This window comes from Sphaeramia orbicularis, chromosome 17, assembly GCF_902148855.1.
Source record: "Sphaeramia orbicularis chromosome 17, fSphaOr1.1, whole genome shotgun sequence".
Lineage (NCBI taxonomy): Eukaryota > Metazoa > Chordata > Actinopteri > Kurtiformes > Apogonidae > Sphaeramia > Sphaeramia orbicularis.
This window is the reverse complement of record NC_043973.1, coordinates 30,331,459-30,350,644: the sequence shown is the minus strand read 5'-3', so window position 1 is coordinate 30,350,644 and position 19,186 is coordinate 30,331,459. Positions and strand designations below refer to the sequence as shown.

At 35.8% G+C, this 19,186-nt stretch overlaps 1 protein-coding gene across 2 annotated transcripts; it reads right to left on the bottom strand.

Moving 5' to 3' along the window:
- Positions 1–5,788: 5,788 nt before the first annotated feature.
- On the bottom strand, positions 5,789–15,359 carry tcea1 (transcription elongation factor A (SII), 1). 2 transcript variants are annotated; one of them, XM_030160960.1, is made up of 10 exons: positions 15,157–15,359; positions 14,283–14,345; positions 14,076–14,181; positions 13,362–13,458; positions 11,211–11,359; positions 11,067–11,123; positions 10,775–10,929; positions 8,393–8,539; positions 8,130–8,201; positions 5,789–6,180 (listed from the first exon to the last, which is right to left on the bottom strand). In XM_030160960.1, the coding sequence occupies exons 1-10, from the start codon at positions 15,229–15,231 to the stop codon at positions 6,172–6,174; spliced, it is 930 nt and encodes a 309-aa protein (XP_030016820.1). In that variant the 5' UTR covers positions 15,232–15,359; the 3' UTR covers positions 5,789–6,171. The 2 variants fall into 2 exon arrangements, with proteins under 2 accessions (XP_030016820.1, XP_030016821.1); XM_030160961.1 differs by having other exon boundaries at positions 11,211–11,356; positions 15,157–15,231.
- Positions 15,360–19,186: the final 3,827 nt, after the last annotated feature.

Genomic DNA, 19,186 nt, shown 5'->3' with positions numbered 1-19,186 from the left:
ATTATAATGTCTTATGAATGTGCGCTTAATGCATTACAAACTAGACCTTCAAGTAAAGTGTTACCAAAAAAATCTATTTTAAAAGCCCATTTGGTTGCAAAGAAATTGACTTCCGGTCTAAAATTGTAACGGGGGTCAACGCCGGGTTAGCAGCAACACCAAAGCTACCACGTCAACTGTACTTCTTCGTTTCTCGAGAGCGTTTCCATTGACTGAAAATTGGAGTTGCCAAGTGTTAAATACTTCTATGTATTCTGATAGTTTTAGTTAATTTACTTTGTTGCCTCACAAACACGTCACTCAAAGACAAGATCCTCACATGGGGAAGTGCCTTGACATTCAATTTTATGACATCTTTCTCATGGGCAACAGTTGCTTTCAGACTCTTGCCATAAAGGTGGTTAAACTGGAGCACCGAGCCAGTTTGTACTGGAACTTGTCCCTCTTATTGGCCAAATTATCGCATGTGTTCTGTCTCAAATCCTGACTTGTGATTACGCCGGTCCATTTCGGTAGCGCTACCCAACAGTAATGGCAGAGGACAGGGGGGACGACACATGTCTTTATTTGCTGAGGACAAACAGAGATCACTGGATAGGGCTGGTTGATCTGAACTCCTTGCCAACCTGTGTGCTTCACGGTGGCGCTTCGACTTGTCTTAGAGTAAAACTTTACCTGAATATGTGCAATTTGAGCTGATGGATACACCGCGCAGATCAACCTCAAACACAATCTAAGCCAATGGTTTGGAGTGATGCCTATAAATGTTGTTTCTTCTTCTGTTTACTATATGAAATGTGTTATTTTGCGCTGAGTTTACTGAAGAATACATTTTTAAAAAAACAAATAATGTGAATGTTTACAGTATCTGGTTTAGTTTTTTTTTCTGCTACTCTCCAAGAAAAATAATGACCTGTGGGCATTTTGATTAAGATAAAATAAAGCACAATAATTTTAACTGAGTCTGGAATGATTTTTATGACAGTGGGTGATGGGTTTGAAGGTACTGTTGTGTTCATAAGGAGCTTTAAAAGACAAGCAGATGAATCAAAATATAAGGGGATGTTCGCACCAATTAAGAGGTTTTTCCACTCATAAACACCTAATCAGGGGGATTTAGATATAAATCTCATCAATTATCTTATCGTTAACCTCATAGCATAACTGCCTAAGTCATATTTTGGCCAACTTCTGATATCTGTGTAACTTTACTCTCCTGACACTGCTGCTGCATTTTGCATCATTGATTATAACCTGAAAAAAATGTGACTTAGGTCAGTGGTTCCCAACCTTTTTTGGCTTGTGACCCCATTTTTACATCACAAATTTCTGGCGATCCCAGTACGGAGTTTTTTGGGTTTTTTTTGCTAAAATTAATTTGTTTTTGATCATGTAATTGTTTTCTACTGTATGTTGCAAATAAATGTTAATTTTAGAGGACATTTAGCCTATATAATGTATATTATTATGGACAGAGGCAGTAAATCCAGGTGTAGATTACTGCACAAAGGGAGAATTTGATTTTCCTTGGTCAGGATATGTACAGTCAGTCCAGCTTGGATTGACAAGGCTGACAATTAATACTGAACAAACAAGAACTCAAACTATGAATTATGAAAGAGCTGCAGCATCTGAAACTGACCACAATGAACATTTGACAGATAAACAGAACCACAGTGCTTCAGTTTCAGCTTCACAGTTTGTCATGTCTTTTATGGATTGAGATTGTCTCTCTCAGCTCACCATGTATTTTTTATTAGTAAGTTTTTATTCTTACCAATTACTAGAAATTTCAGGCGACCCCATTTGAAAATTATCCAGTATAAGAAGAAAAAAAAAAAAGAGAACGGCCCAAAAAATTATCCACTATACATTTTTAAAATAACTTTATTTTTATTTTTCACAGACCTCCACTTCCGGTGGGTTACTTTGTTAGCATTAGCTACATTAGCTCAAGGCCTTGAAAATTTTCAGCCTATGCTTTTATTTTTTCTGGTGGCCTTAATTTTAAAGCAAGAGACCTTTTGGGTAAACAGCACCTCCGTAATTACCTCCGCCAAGGAGGTTATGTTTTTGCCAGGGTTTGTTTGTCTGTTTGTTTGTCTGTCCGTTAGTGTGCAACATAACTCAAAAAGTTATGGACAGATTTTGATGAAATTTTCAGGGTTTGTTGGAAATGGGATAAGGAAGAAATGATTAAATGTTGGTGGTGATCGGGGGTGGGGGGGCCCACGGGGGGGGGGGGGGGGGGGGGACCACTGATCAGCCTTGGCGGAGGTCTGCGCTCTCTGAGTGCTTCTAGTTGAAAAGGTGGATGATTTTTTTTTTTTTCTTATAGTAGATAATTTTTTGGTCTGTTCTCTCTTTTTTTCTTATAGTGGATAATTTTTTGGGCTGTTCTCTTTTTTTTCTTATAGTGGATAATTTTTTTGAGCAGTTCTCTTTTTTTTCTTATAGTGGATAATTTTTTGTGCTGTTCTCTTTTTTTCTTATAGTGGATAATTTTTTGTGCTGTTCTCTTTTTTTTCTTATAGTGGATAATTTTTTTGGTCTGTTCTCTTTTTTTTCTTATAGTGGATAATTTTTTGGGCTGTTCTCTTTTTTTTCTTATAGTGGATCATTTTTTTGAGCTGTTCTCTTTTTTTTCTTATAGTGGATCATTTTTTGAGCTGTTCTCTTTTTTTTCTTATAGTGGATAATTTTTTGTGCTGTTCTCTTTTTTTTTCTTATAGTGGATAATTTTTTTGTGCTGTTCTCTTTTTTTTCTTATAGTGGATAATTTTTTGGACTAGTGGGTAATTTTTTGTGCTGTTCTCTTTTTTTCTTATAGTGGATAATTTTTTTGAGCTGTTCTCTGTTTTTTTTTTCTTATAGTGGATAATTTTTTGGGGCTGTTCTCTTTTTTTTCTTATAGTGGATAATTTTTTGTGCTGTTCTCTTTTTTTTCTTATAGTGGATAATTTTTTTGAGCTGTTCTCTTTTTTTTTCTTATAGTGGATAATTTTTTGGGGGCTGTTCTCTTTTTTTTCTTATAGTGGATCATTTTTTGGGCTGTTCTCTTTTTTTCTTATAGTGGATAATTTTTTTGAGCAGTTCTCTTTTTTTTCTTATAGTGGATAATTTTTTGTGCTGTTCTCTTTTTTTTCTTATAGTGGATAATTTTTTGTGCTGTTCTCTTTTTTTTCTTATAGTAGATAATTTTTTGGTCTGTTCTCTTTTTTTTTCTTATAGTGGATAATTTTTTGGGCTGTTCTCTTTTTTTTCTTATAGTGGATCATTTTTTTGAGCTGTTCTCTTTTTTTTCTTATAGTGGATAATTTTTTGTGCTGTTCTCTTTTTTTCTTATAGTGGATAATTTTTTTGTGCTGTTCTCTTTTTTTTCTTATAGTGGATAATTTTTTGGACTAGTGGGTAATTTTTTGTGCTGTTCTCTTTTTTTCTTATAGTGGATAATTTTTTTGAGCTGTTCTCTGTTTTTTTTCTTATAGTGGATAATTTTTTGGGACTGTTCTCTTTTTTTTTTCTTATAGTGGATAATTTTTTGTGCTGTTCTCTTTTTTTTCTTATAGTGGGTAATTTTTTTGAGCTGTTCTCTTTTTTTTTCTTATAGTGGATAATTTTTTTGGGGCTGTTCTCTTTTTTTTCTTATAGTGGATAATTTTTTGTGCTGTTCTCTTTTTTTCTTATAGTGGATAATTTTTTGGCCAGTTCTCTTTTTTTTCTTGTATGGATAATTCTTTGGGCTGTTGCACCTCTGGGCCACCGCAGATTATACCCTCTCCATCCCTAGATTCATGTCTCACACTACAGAATTAATCTCTGGTGACCATTATTTCTCCTTATTCCAGTTTATTCATCTGTCTAATACATGATAGATCTATGGTTGTTGCCAATCAGTCACACCAATGTGGATGAATTAACTCCTCTCATATTCCACTTGATTCCAGTAGCAATAAGTTGCCTACAGAAGCAACACTATTTCACTAGAAAACATGATCTTTTATCCTCTCAGCAGTCACTCACTGTGAAACCACCAGACTGGGAGTGAATATAGTAGAACATGACAAAATATTAGTGTTTTCTGTCAATTCTGTGGGTAATTGGATGACAGGGTGGACTTTTATTTACTACCCTGACTCTCAAACCAAAAATACAAATACAGGCACTGTTATAAAATCATCAGATAGCAATATTTCTTTTTGTCTTTTTTCTGCATAAATCTTTTAAAACCACTTCAGCTCTTCTCAAAACCACCAATAGTTCAATCATTTTCAAAATTGTAACCCTTTAAATGCCAGTTTGAATACATTTCAATTTTTTTTTTTTTTCAGGAGATATTTTTTATACAATGCACTGATTTCATTGCATTAGTATTTTTTTTAATATAAAATTTAAAATTGTGGTTTCCATGTAAGTCAATGAGGTGTTTGTTTTTGTTGTTTTTTTTTGGTCATGAGGATCCTACACTGAACACAAACTACCAATGCAATAAAATCAGTGTTATTACTAATCTTTGACATGTCCAAGACTGATATGAAACGATGACACTTCCCAGCTCCATTAACATATTGAAAATAGCTCATATTTTGAGTTTTTTGTGAAACATGTGGCATCACATAGTCATACTGACATTTAAAGGGTTAAAATCCTAAAAAAAATATTCAACATTTGGTAGGTTTTGAGCAGAGCTGAATTGGTTTAAGAAATTTATGCAGACAAAAATATTTATATATGATAATTTTATAGCAGTTTTTTTATGTGTATGTTAAAAGTGCCTGGAGTGTATAATACAGGGTTCCTACAGGTTTCTACAACCTTTTTAAGACTACTTAGATCAGAATTTAATGCCCATTTCACAGTCATACGGCTAAAAATTTGTGACTCCTCAAATTTAGGAAAATGTAGTTATTTACTCCAACGCCTTGATTCCCACCATTCAGAGTAATTTCTCACTAGGGGCTGCAAAGTTAGCAATAATTGGTTCTTGATATCAATATAAATTGTCAGGTTGGAACTGAGTCGACTAACGTTACTTTCTTTGCAGTTTGGACATTTAACAGACACATTTAAACACAATAGAGCCAACAAGTTGATTCAGATTCAACATAATTTAAGACCTACCATATCAAATTTAACACTTATTAAAGACTTTTTAAATTCAAAACTTTTAAGACTTTTTAAGACCCCGTAGGAACCCTGTAATAGACCTCTAAGCGTAACTGACATTAGATTCAATAAATATGTCCAAAATGGAGCATTCTTGCAGAAATCCATGCCCTAAGCTGTAGCATAGCCATAATAATCAAAAAATAAAAATGACAAAAATGGCCTGGGGGTCCCTAAAGGTTAAAATAACTACATATTATATGGTATGTTGAACACATGAACCTGACTTGGAACCAGTTAACCAACTTATTGTACCGTGGCTTGTCTGGGATCAGTTTTAGTGGATCCAAGGCCTCACAATATCTCATCAGCATAAAGTGGCTGCACCTGGCAATTAAAAAAAACCTGGGGAAAAGGGAAACAATTGTGCGTCTTCCCTGCTTCAGCCAATGACATTACCCAGTCCCTAGACAGATTAATATGCATACATCAGCATTCACTTTGATATGTTGAATATTCCACCCATAACAAACGTACAATCCCCTCACACGCACTGAGGAAAACACACTTGCACACATTTTGCTCTCTCAGATCCTTAATTGCATTAGGATAATGTTAAAGATTCACATCAGTGGAAGAGGCTGAAGGCACATCTTAAGAGACGACTAATGAAGAGCACTTGTTTTAATCAAATGGATTACACTTTATTGGGAAATTAAATAAACAATGCAATATTGTGAGGGGAAAGCAAAACATTGTCAAAAGTGTTAAAACTACATATAAAAAATGCAGATAAAAGAGAATGAGACAAGATTGATCGCATATATGTGACAGTGAGAAACAACTAATAACAATAGTAAAAGATTTGGGGAGGGAGGGGGTCGTTGGCGAAGGAGGGGGAGGGGTGACAATGGTCATGATCTATGAACAGGATACTTATTCAAACTGTAACCGCAGTGGCATCTTTTAACGGCGTTTTGTGTACCATGTATACAAAGCTCCAATATTTTGCAGAGACAGAACCTGGTCCAGGAATTTTGCTACGTCGGAGTGATGCCTGCAGATTCAGCAGAACTACGACAAAACAGAGAAAACACAAAAATTAACAGACAGGTAGTTGAGTATTTACATAAGGCAGTGATAAAAGGATTCACTGACACATCTGTAAGAGAAGAGATTCCTTGACTACTTTCTTTTCATATTTTTTGGTATCGTTGTCTTTAACAGTTCACTAATTTTACACAGACAGAAACCAAGGGTCTAAAGCCACAAACAAACTAGGCATGTCAACTTATTATGTATGAGCCACAAGATCAGAAACCCCATCAACATTCAAAGAACAGGCTCTGTATAAAGAAAACACCAACACCACACTAGTCAATAACCGACAGCAGCTTACTTCAGCCTGGTCATGGTAACCAACCAGACCAAAAGAAACCTCATAACTGGCATTTTTAAACAGGATCCATCAGAGATGGGATGCCCTAGATCAGGGGTGTCAAACTCCTTTTCTTTCAGGGGCCACATTCAGCCCAATTTGATCTCAAGTGGGCCAGACCAGTGAAATAATATAATAATAGCCTATAAATAATGACAACTCCAAACATTTGTATTTGTTTTAGTGAAAAGAAAACCCTGTAAGTCATGAAAATATTTACATTCACAAACTATCCAAACAAAAAAGGTGAGAATAACCTGAACATATGACAACATTTTGCCACAACTCATCATTTATACATGAGCACCACAGATTGAATCTACAAAGGCACAAAACATTTAGTAACAGGCATAAGATTGTGATAAAATTGTGATGCAAGTCAGACACTGCTTTAAAGGATAGTTTGTTAATGTAAATATTTTCATAATTTAATGGTTTTTTTGCACTAAAACAAAGAGAAAATTTGGAGTTATTATTTATAGGCATAATGTAATATTTTTTTTCCACATTAAACCAAGAAGAACATTTGGAGTGATTATCTATAAGTTATTATGTTCAAGACCTTGACTGTTAATATCTTGAGTGTAAATTTTACACTTTGCAAATTCCTCCCACATACCAGATTGGACCCTTTGGCGGGTCGGTTTTGGCCTGTAGGCTGCATGTTTGACACCCCTGTCCAAGACCCCCACAGATGGATGAACGTACACACCTGGAATATGCAATATCTGCTGAACTGTATGCCTGGGGATTAAAACTGTCTAGTCTGCCTGTTTGAAACTGAAAAAGTGACAAGAAAAGGACCTGACAAAGTGGCAGTGACTGGACAAACCGAAATCTTCATATCAGTGTTTCTGACTTGGTCATCTTCGGCAGACTGGGATGCATACTGATGGGAGATCTGAGCTCGGCTAAATCAATGTGTGAGACAAATGCAGATAAATACTATAAACATTGCACTATTGCCCTATCTGCTGCTGTTGACAAATCTGTTACTGTCTGGTTCCATTTTCCACCTCCTCATCTCATAACCATAACTGTACTGCACTTCTGCTGCTGCTGTAAATAGACTGACATGTAGACTTTATATTCTGCTATAAGTTTATTTTTTATACTGCGTATTTATTCTTATTCTATTTGTACCGCTTTTAAAACGTGCATAACATTTAACAAGGTGAGAGAGAAACACTATCTGTGCATCTAGTGAATTCACAATAAAAAAAAAAAAATCTTTGAATCTAAATACAAAGTTGTTACAAAGCTCTGCTCATCCTGCCTAAGTTTTTTGTTGAATGAGCTAAAAATTTCTCAGGGATGTTACAAACATAGCATTGCCCCTCGACTACATTTAGCGAGGGGAGTGTAGGATGTGTCTGTGGACTGGATTTAGGACCAAACTAGTTTAGTATATTCTATTTGATCTGAAACATCTTCAAATGGTACGGATGTTTGCATGCTGTGTGGAGAAACACAGCTCTCATCCTTCAGTCTTGGGTAATGGGAGTGGCTGTGCTGGTTCCTGCAGAACTTTATCATGCATGTACGTGCACAACAGTGTCAGCAAAGTCCATATTAAGCAACGTACCTTCCATCTATTTCCGCATTGATTGCAGAAAACAAATGTGGTCATAGGTTCATCAGCGCTGCGAGTCTGAACCTGAGAATCAAGCAAAATACACAAACATTTAACACCATTCATAAAAGATGAAATAATGAGTCACATCACACCACTGACTGAATTTTCAGTCAGCCAATTTTTATTTAGTGGACTCAGTTCACTGGGAAACCTTTAATATCATCAACTACAAGTATTCTTGATTGAATTCAGACACAATGGGTAATGCTTACCTGTGTGTAGGTGCAGCTCTTCCCCTTGCATTTGCCACAAGTGAAAAGATCAGTCTGAGTGCCTCCGGTGGTGGCCATCTGGTGGTCCCGGACAGCCTCTTTGGTCAAATTCTTCCTCATTTCCTTCAGCTCATCACTGGCCATTTCCTACAGAAGTAGAGGAATAGGACTGCTTATACCAGAGCTGTCAAACATACACAGGAATCCTACAGGTTAAATTTAAGACTTTTTAAGACTACTTAGAACATAATTTATTGTCCATTTCACAGCCATACTGGCAAAAATGTGTGACTCAAAGAATTTAGGAAAATGTTTTTATTTACTCCAATACCTTGATTCCCATTGTTCAGTCATTTGTCACCAGAGGCTGCAAAGTTACTGATAATTGGTTCCAAATTTCAGTATAAATTGTCAGGTTGGAACGGGTGGAACTGAGTTGACCACTCTCAAGTGGGTCAGACCAGTAGAATACTATCACAATAACTTATAAATAATGACAACTCCAAAGTTTTGTCTTTGTTTTATTTCAAATAAATTAAAATTACAGAGTGGGGAAGCAAAATTTACAATATTTTGAGGCAGGGATTGAAAGACAGTGTATGACCAATTAGTTTATTGAAAGTCATGAGAATTTATTTGCCACAAGAAAATTGACATAATAGAAAATGTTTTTATTCTATGTGTCCTCCTTCTTTCTCAATAACTGCCTTCACACGCTTCCTGAAACTTGTGCAAGTGTTCCTCAAATATTCGGGTGACAACTTCTCCCATTCTTCTTTAATAGTATCTTCCAGACTTTCTCGTAATAGTTTTGCTCATAGTCATTCTCTTCTTTACATTATAAACAGTCTTTATGGACACTCCAACTATTTTGAAATCTCCTTTGGTGTGACGAGTGCATTCAGCAAATCACACACTCTTTGACGTTTGCTTTCCTGATTACTCATATGGGCAAAAGTTTCTGAAAAGGTATGGATAATAGTGTTAGGTATGATTATGACATCAATATATGTTTGGTTTCAAAACAATTGACGTAGTGCCTGCTGAGAAAAAACAACTAAACGTTCATTGTAAATTTTGCTTCCCCACCCTGTACATGAAAATGTTTACATTTATAAACTATCCTTTCACAAAAAATGTGAATAACCTGAAGAAATATGAACAACCTGAAATGTCTTAAATGAAGTACATGCAGTTTTAATAATATTGTAGCCATTCCTAAATGCTTTGTGTTTTTGTAGATCCACTGTGAACTGTAAATTGTAATAAACGTGTAAATGATAAATGAGGCAGAATGTGGCAAAGAACTACATTTCTTTTTTTGAAGGAACTTCAGGTTGTTCACATTTTTAAAGGAGAGTTTGTAGTTGTAAACATTTTCATAATGTAAATGTCCTTTTTTGCTCTAAAATAAAGAGAAAAACTTGAGGGTGTCATTTTTTATAGATTATGATATTATTTTACTGGTTTGGCCAACTTGAGATCACATTGGTCTGTATTAGGGGTGTAATGGTACAGAAAATTTTGGTAGAGTACGTTTTTGGTACAGGGGTCTTTGGTTCAATAAATTTTTGATACATTTTCGGTACAGTGAAGGAGACCAATTTCATTTTAAAAAATTTATTGAAGTAAAAATGCAACATATTCTGAACAGTTAAGTGTCACTCTAAGGCTGAAGTTTTTATACTACTGTGTGGGTCCTAACTGCGTTATGAAATTTGATGTGTTACCAGAAACACAACCGATCTCCAAGAAACAGTGCCGGCACACAGCTCTTTTTATCGACTTGTCTCTCTCTATTGACATAACTGACGGGGAATCCCAAATGCTCCCAAATCGGAGACCTTAGAGAAGATGGAGGGTCTTCCAACTCTGGCTTTGTACATGTGATGCTGCTCTGAGCTGCCATGCTGATTCACCTTCAGCATGTGGATGGGGTGTGTATCGCTTAGATGTCTGTCTAAGATATCAAATACTGCATAACCGCTTGCAGCCACCCTGCTCATACTGTGTGTGTTCTGCTTCAAGGTTCATGTGGAAACTTAAGGCGAGTGTTTGTGTTCTTCACATAGGCTACATGTATTTGTTTGGTACACATCCGTATTGTACTGAAGGCCCTGAACCGAAACTGTTCGGTATAAACGAGTGCATCATTACACCCCTAGTCTGTATGGAGCACCTGAACTAAAATGAGTTTGACACCCCTGGCTTATACTTGTAAGTAAACCGATTTTAACCTGTGCCAAGAAACAAGAAATTAACTCTGTGTAATGAGAAATCAATCAAATAATAATGAAAAATTCTGCCAAAACAGTGTAACAGAATAGGTGTTGAAGAAATGAAAGAGCATGTTGGTAAATTATTGTGAAGGAACAGCCGTACCTCTGCAGTCATCTTGGCCATACGCTCAGGGGTTACACTTCCACATAGTACAGTCCTCCTTAAATTAGGGTTCTTCATATCCTTTAGGTTTGAGATCCGGCTCCGCACACGATTCTTGTATTTCATGTCTGTGTTCTTAAACTCTTGGAAGATGCGTGATAGGAGGTCAAGGAATTCAATTTTAGCTACAAAATGTTAGATGACATGCATATATTCCACATGCTGAGTCTACAATCAATTACATAAGGATTTTCAGTTCACTTTTATTAACAACATTCATTGAAAAGGATATATTCTTCGATCTGTGCTCCAAGTTCGTCGCAATCAGCACCAATAGCAATATAATCATCTACAAGGTAAGACACAAGAAAATGTAATAAGAATAGAATACTATTTTTCTTGTCATTTTCTGGTTGTGTTGTATTAATAAAATTACCTCCAGTTTGCAGAGCATTGGACAGCATCTCTCTGCACTTGAGCCGAATAGAGTCTGAGGTGCTGGGGGCACGAGGAAAGGTGTTGATTAATGTGTTTGGTGTAACATCAGCGGACTCACTCTTGTTGCTGGAGTTACTGCTGGAGCTGCTGTGGAAACAATGAGAAGGAAATCTGTTAGATATTAAAGAACATTTAAGTAAGTGCAAACACTGAACCCAGATTTATCTTTTTCAAATTTGTAGTTTAAAGGCTTGGCTTTTTTATGGACTGTATACTTTAGTTGATTAGCCAAGTCATGTAAAATTGGGGTAGGACAATGTAAGCTCTGCTTCTTCTTACTCCATTTTGGACATAAAATGTTTTTAAAGTTCTTTTTTTCAGTTAACTTATTGACTTCAATATTCTAGAGTGTTCCATTTAAATTTGTAGTTTATTTTTGCTTTTTATTCACCATTATATTTTATTCCTAATTATGTTTCAAAGTAAAGTTTATCATTATCAATTCCACAAAAATATAAAAATGGGAATTTTTAATCGATGCAGTTTGGTTTCAGTGACCTTGTTAACTGGCAGCAGAGGTGTCAAAATTTTCAGAAAAAAAAACACCCTGAATCAGTCAACAACATATACAGAAACCTACAGAAACCAAAAAGAGCAAACAGATGGACAACAGACAGAGGAGCGACAGGAACCAATTCAACACATAACTGATAAACTGTACCATGTTTAGTGTAAAAGTACTGAAGGGTCACATCTTTTGGACATGTGTAAAAATGCAAATGTTTTGGAACAGAGTTGTTCAGACAATGGAGGTAATTTTAAATTATAAAATTCCAAAGGACCCCTGGACTATCTACCTGGGTCTAACACCTGACGATGTAATTAAAAGGGAAGACACTTAGCTATTTAAAATATTAATTCTTGACTGCAAAGAGGTTGTCACATGGAACTGGTTAAAAAGTGACCCTCTTCTACCACAGCAATAGCTGAACATTATAGAGGAAATATATACCATGGAAAAAATAACGTTTCATCTGAGGATTAAGGTGGGAACTTTTAATTGAAGATGGGAGAAATGGTCCATATTCAAGGACACTACTTCTTGTTGATACCATAACAGAACCGAGGTCCACTCTTACTCCGATTACACCCAGATTCTCAGCGCAGTGCAACTCTGAGTGTCCCTCTCACAAGAAGTACTGAGAATTTGGCGCAACAAAAAGATAACAGACTAAACATAAACCATCAATGGGATGAAACAGACCTTCAAAACAGTGCCATAGGCAGATGTGAACCTTAATTACCATGGCAACAGCGATGCTGTGTCCGACTTATGCGCCTGTGCAAAACCCTAAATACCTCCATACTGAAATGTAAAATCCATAAGAGCTGGCTTACACTCTTGATTATTGATTTAATTGTAGTTTACAGGGTTTGATGGGTACCAAACCCAGGTGCTAAACAGGCCCCAGGGCAAAATGATTTGAGACCGGAGTATCAATAAGCTGACGTGACAGTACTGGAGAGAAAAAAAACAGCAAAGTTGTTTGGCTAATTTTTTTCACCAAATCCGTTTGTGACTAATACATGTGTCTGTGATGCATTTTTTCAACTTTAGTTTAGGTTATGGTTCATCTGCCCTGTTTATGTCATGTACCCCTACGCTAGCAGCCAGGGGTACAAATGCAATAGTAAACAATTATATATGACATCTGTTTCACACTAGCATTGCCACCAACATTACTATTTGAAGAAAAAAATTCTGAATCTGAATAGTGATAAGTTCAAAAAAGCGTTTCTGCACATTCTTAATAAAGAACATTAATTACATAGGCCTCCTACAAACGAGAAAATGCAAATAAAACAAATAATTGCCCGCACAATTTAAGCTGCAACCCTACCCTAAAGAAACAATGATACAAAGCACCAGATTGATAGGCTCTATTGATGAAGAGAAGTAGAATTGATCAAATTGCAACAACACTCATCCCTAATTGATGCTCAAGTCCACATCACAATGTATGTTAGAAACAAGAAATTTCCACACCTCTGGTGCTACGTTAACTGAATGGCTTCTCATTATGCGTTTAACACAAAATGACAACTGACAGCCATGCTAATGCTATATAGGATACTTTTTATTTTTTACCTTTCTTCTTTTGCTTCTGGGCTTCCCTGTGAGGGAGAAACAGGAGTAGTTTGCTCTTTCCTCTTCTCATCAGCTTTATCCCCACCTCCAGGTTCATCTAGAGGACCAGTGATAGAATTAGGTAAGTAGAAAAAATTATATAAGAGGAAAGATGTCTAACAATAACTTGTGGTGTAGTGTTGTATAATGTTTCTTCAAGTATTGTGTAGGATGAGAAAAGCTTTTGCTAAATCCCAAAATTAATGAAACGCGTTAAAATGCAATCGTCACTTTTTAAAGGTTATACTTTAGACATTATTTATTGCGTCATTACACTTGTTTTACACACTCACTACTAACAGTAATTTCTCTATAATTCTCGTTCTACTTGGTGCTTTCCAGCAATGTGGCTGTATTCACTAAAAACTGCTGGCTGCTGTTTATTGGCTTGTACTGCTGCATAGCTCACCTACTCACAACCCCGTGGGTAGAGAATAACTGCCAGTGATTTAAGAAAGTCCAATGGGACAGTTCTGACAGCTTGTTGAGTGCAACGTGTTACAGAAAGCATGCATATGACTGTTGCCAGTTACAAAAAAAAACCCTTTATCTGATCATGTTGTGACAGCTTGAGACATCCAATGATCTCTCCAGGAAGAAAACAAATCAGAAATACACAAGAAAAACTAAATCACATCTCTTAAAGTGCAACTAGGCTTGAAAAGTAATATTTACCCAAAAGCTTCTTCCACGATTTGATCAAAGATTTTGCTAGGGATGTCACCTCCTCGTCTGTGCTCTGTTTGCGGATGGCATTAACAGACATCCCGATTCTGGTGGACTGTGGAGAGACATTGTGTCAGTGCTTCATAACGTAAACAATGCAGTAATTAAAACTTGGGAGGCAAATGGGGAAAAAAGAAAGGAAAAAAAAAAGAGTACCTGCAGCAGCTCCAGAGTCATGGGGACAGTGCGCAGCTCCTTTAGCAGATCCAAAGCCCCAGCCTGCAGAGAAGAGGGAAGGAGAAGCACTGAACCCTTGACACACCTATAACTGAACCTCTCCTTTACCCATAAGCTTGCTGTCATCAGCTACTACATTAACATGGCCATATGTAAACAATCACACCAAACATGCCAACACTGCGTATTGCACTACAGTAATTTAAAATGATCCCTGCTTAAAATACAATTAACACTACACCTACCTCTCTTAATTCGATTAAAAAAAAACAATGATGTATGTATACTTGGAAAAATAAGCAGTAGACTAAATAGTTTTGCACTTCAGGTTAGTTTACTGTATTGTAATTACATTGGCTACGCGGCTAACACTTATGCATCCGTAATATTCAGATACTGACTGCACAGACATGTTAATATCCCGAAGCACCAATTAAATCTAAAGAATAGCAATATAACTTCGTTTTATAATTCATAGTTTAGTTAAATTGCCCTGGCTTTAATTGACAGCATCTAGCGGGTTATTACGTGTCAAGGTACAGAGCTAGCTAATGCTATGTGGCTAACTGCTAGTAAAGCCGTTAACATCAACACACTTGAAAGCTAACACTTTGCTGCCAATCAAAACTGTAAGTATGTTAGCCGTATAATCAATTAGTGGTATAAGTGTGAAATATATGCTCCTGTAAGACGTAAAATGTGTAGGAAATATGGTTACAAATGACCAAGAAGCTATCTAGAGGCTCATTTAGCTAACAGTTGACGGCTAGCAGCCCCATCGTTAGCCTCGTATCAACAACAGCCTGAACGGCTAAGCGGGCAGGTAAGCATTCATTCTTTTCAGACGTCTCACCCCGTTTTTCTTCTGCGCCATTTTATCCATTTTCTTCGCAATTCTTATTATATCCTCTTCTTCTTTTTTCCCCATGTTGACAGGTGTGCTGTAATTTCAAATAAGGACAAAACGGGAAAGAAAATTCTCGACAAAGACCACGCCACTACAGCGACAGCGGCGGCGGCGGTGTCGGCGGCTGCTTGGCGGACCGGGACCGCACACTGAGCCTGTGTGTAGCAGACCTGACTAGAGGATGCACGAGACAAAGGCCCAGGGAGAATAGTCGAAACAGAAACATGGATTTGTCTGACAGCTATGCGATAAGTATGGAGTTTAATAATACTGTTTTTTACTCTTATTTATGATCGACTAGACAGGAGTTTGCTGCCTCTAATTTTATCTCCGTTTCCAATATATTTTCGTCCTCCTCCACTGAAATCTAACCTGTCATTAGATGGCGCCAAACTGCCACTTTTTTCTCTATTGAGTCTTTATGTTACACAAGCAGACTTTGCCCTTTAGCCTCATTTCTTTCTACACTGAAGAAAAATATAAATGCAACACTTTTGTTTTTGCTCCCATTTTTCATGAGCTGAACTCAATAATCTAAAGCGTTTTCTATTTAATAAAAACTAAAATAAAATAAAACAAAATAAAATAAAATAAAATAATAATAATCTGAGTCTTTATGTTACACAAGCAGACTTGGCCATTTAGCCTCATTTCTTTATACACTGAACAAAAATATACATGCAGAACTTTTGTTTTGCTCCCATTTTTCATGAGCTGAATTCAATAATCTAAAACGTTTTCTATTTAATTTAAAAAATAAAATAAAATAAAATAATAATAATAATAATAATAATAATAATAATAATTATAATAATCTGAGTCTTTATGTTACACAAGCACACTTTGCCATTTAGCCTCATTTCTTTATACACTGAACAAAAATATATATGCAGAACTTTTGTTTTTGCTCCCATTTTTCATGAGCTGAATTCAATAATCTAAAACGTTTTCTAAATAATAATAATAATAATAATAATAATAATCTGAGTCTTTATGTTACACAAGCAGACTTTGCCATTTAGCCTCATTTCTTTCTACACTGAAGAAAAATATAAATGCAACACTTTTGTTTTTGCTCCCATTTTTCATGAGCTGAACTCAATAATCTAAGATGTTTTCTATATAATAATAATAATAATAATAATAATAATAATAATAATAATAATAATAATAATAATAAAGTAAGTAAGTAAGTAAATTTTATTTATAGAGCACTTTTCACAGACAGAGTCACAAAGTGCTTTATCAAATCAAATCAAAATCAAATCAAATTTACAGAAACCCAACAGAATCATCCTGGAGCAAACACTTGTGACTGGTGACAGTGGCAAGGAAAAACTTCCCTTTAACAGCAGAAACCTCAAGCAGACCCAGACTCCTGAAGGATGGCCATCTGCCTTGACAAGTTGGGGTTAAAGAACGAGAGTAAAGGAGGAGAAAAGAGAGAGAGCGATAGAGATAGAGAGAGACTGGGGGAGAGGGGGGAGGTAGGGGGAGACACATGGAGTACATGTAACATTGTAAAGTAGCCACTTTACATAGCAAAAAACAAATAAAACAGTACAAATAAAATACAATTAGAATATCCGTAAAACACAATAAAATACCATTAAAACAGTTTAAAATATGATGAATACATAAAGTGCAATCAGTTTGTGGTGGCCCTGAGTCAGCTGGGAAATTAAAAAGCCTGTTTGAACAGGAGTGTTTTGAGATGTTTTTTAAAACTCTCTACAGAGTCCATAGACCATAAGTGTAGAGGCAGGTCATTCCAGAGACGTGGTGCTACTACTACTACCACTACTACTACTACTACTAATGATGATGATAATAATAGCTTTATTTATATAGCACCTTTAAAAACAAAGTTTACAAAGTGCTTTGACAGAGGGCACAACAGCAGGATACAAGAAGCAAGTAAAAACACTAAAACAGAAGCAACACAATGAGAAAGATGTGTACAACAAATGCAAAAAATATGGTACTTTCAATAAATTAAGTGAATCGGAGTAAAGAGGGCGGGGATAACGTAACATGATGCTGTTAAATCAATGCAAAAATGAATAAATGAGATAAAACATCATGTATGAGAATATAAATTAGTAATCAAACAGGATAAAATCACATTTAAAAGTTCAAATTAAAATTAAAAATGAATAGAATAGAATAGAATAGAATAGAATAGAATAGAATAGAATAGGATGCCTTTATTGTCATTATACATATGTACAACGAAATTATAAGAGACAACTCTCTGGTGGTGTGTAGTGCAGAACAGTTTAAAGAAAAAGAAAAGAAAGTGTAAATATATATACAGTATAAAAACAGGCATGTCATCAACCAAGAAAACAGTAGGGATAAGTATATATTATATAAAAAGGGACAGACATCACCTAAAAGCAAGTCTATAAAAATGTGTTTTAAGAAGTGATTCTATGTACACAAAAGGCCTATTTCTCTCAAATATTGTTCATAAATTTGTTTTAATCTATGTTAGTGAGCACTTCTTTGTCCTTTGCTGAGATAATCCATCCACCTCACAGCTGTGGCAGATCCAGATGCTGATTAGACAGCATGATTATTGCACAGGTGTGCCTTAGGCTGGCCACAATAAAAGGCCACTCTAAAATGTGCACTTTTACTGTATTGGGTGGTCCAGGGGGGTCAGAAAACCAGTCAGTATTTGATGTGACCACCATTTTCCTCACACAGTCTTCTTCATGAATTCTCTGAAACAGCTTTGGAGATGGCATATGGCAGAGAAATGAAAATTCAATTCACAGGCAAAAGCTCTGGTGGAGATTCCTGAAGTCAGCATGCCAATTGCATATTCCCTCAAAGCTTGTGACATCTGTGGTATTGTGCTGTGTGATAAAACTGCACATTTTAGAGTGGCCTTTTATTGTGACCAGCCTAAGGCACACCTGTGCAATAATCCTGCTGTCTAATCAGCATCTTGATATGCCACACCTGTGAGGTGGATGGACTATCTCAGCAAAGGAGAAGTGTTCACTCACACAAATTTAGACAGATTTGTGAACAATATTTGAGAGAAATAAACCTTGTGTGTACACAGAAAAAGTTTTAGATCTTTGAGTTCAGCTCATGAAAAATGGGAGCAAAAACAAAAGTGTTGCATTTATATTTTTGTTCAGTGTATTTACCAGGTTGTTGAATTGATTTGGTGATATTTAACCATTAAAGACCTAAACAGCTGCAATCAACCAAAAATATCTACTGATCTAAAATCTTTAATAACTTTCAAACCACTAATCCTATCAGTACATGTGAATAATTCAGGTAAAATGCAGTTTCTCGGCTTTTCAGCATCATTAGGAATGACAAATTTAACTCATCAGACTTCATAGTGAATATAACCCATAAAGACCCAGTGCTGCTTTTGTGGCCATTCCCAAATGAATTTTTCTCATAAGTGGTTTATCACCATTTATTACAATATTATTCTCTGTATTTTGTTGTTGTTTTTTTCAATGAAAACCATCTATTTTCCAAAATTGAATTGTTGATGTTTATTAAAGCTCAGGTTAAAGTTGAGGGTTATTATATCAGAAACAGAGAAAATTGAAAAAAAAAAAAAGTGACTTTTTCAGTAAAACTTATCATTAACTGAACATAAACCAAGTGTCTCCATCCACTGTCATTTGTCAGACTCCATGGGTTTTACTGGTGAATCAATGTTGTAGAAGATGATGGTGTTTCCATTGTAACTACAGAGCCTCTGAACGTCCTAATGGGTTATATCTGATGACCCTAAAAAGATGAGAAACTGCATTTTACACCAATTACTCACATGTATTGATAGGGTTAGTGGATCAACAGGTATCAAACCATTTACATGACAAGATAGTTTTGGTCGCCGGTGGATCCTTGGGTCTTTATGGGTTAAGAACAGCATTATCATGAGCAACACTGATTCACCAATAAAACTCATGTAGTTTTATAAATGACTGATTGT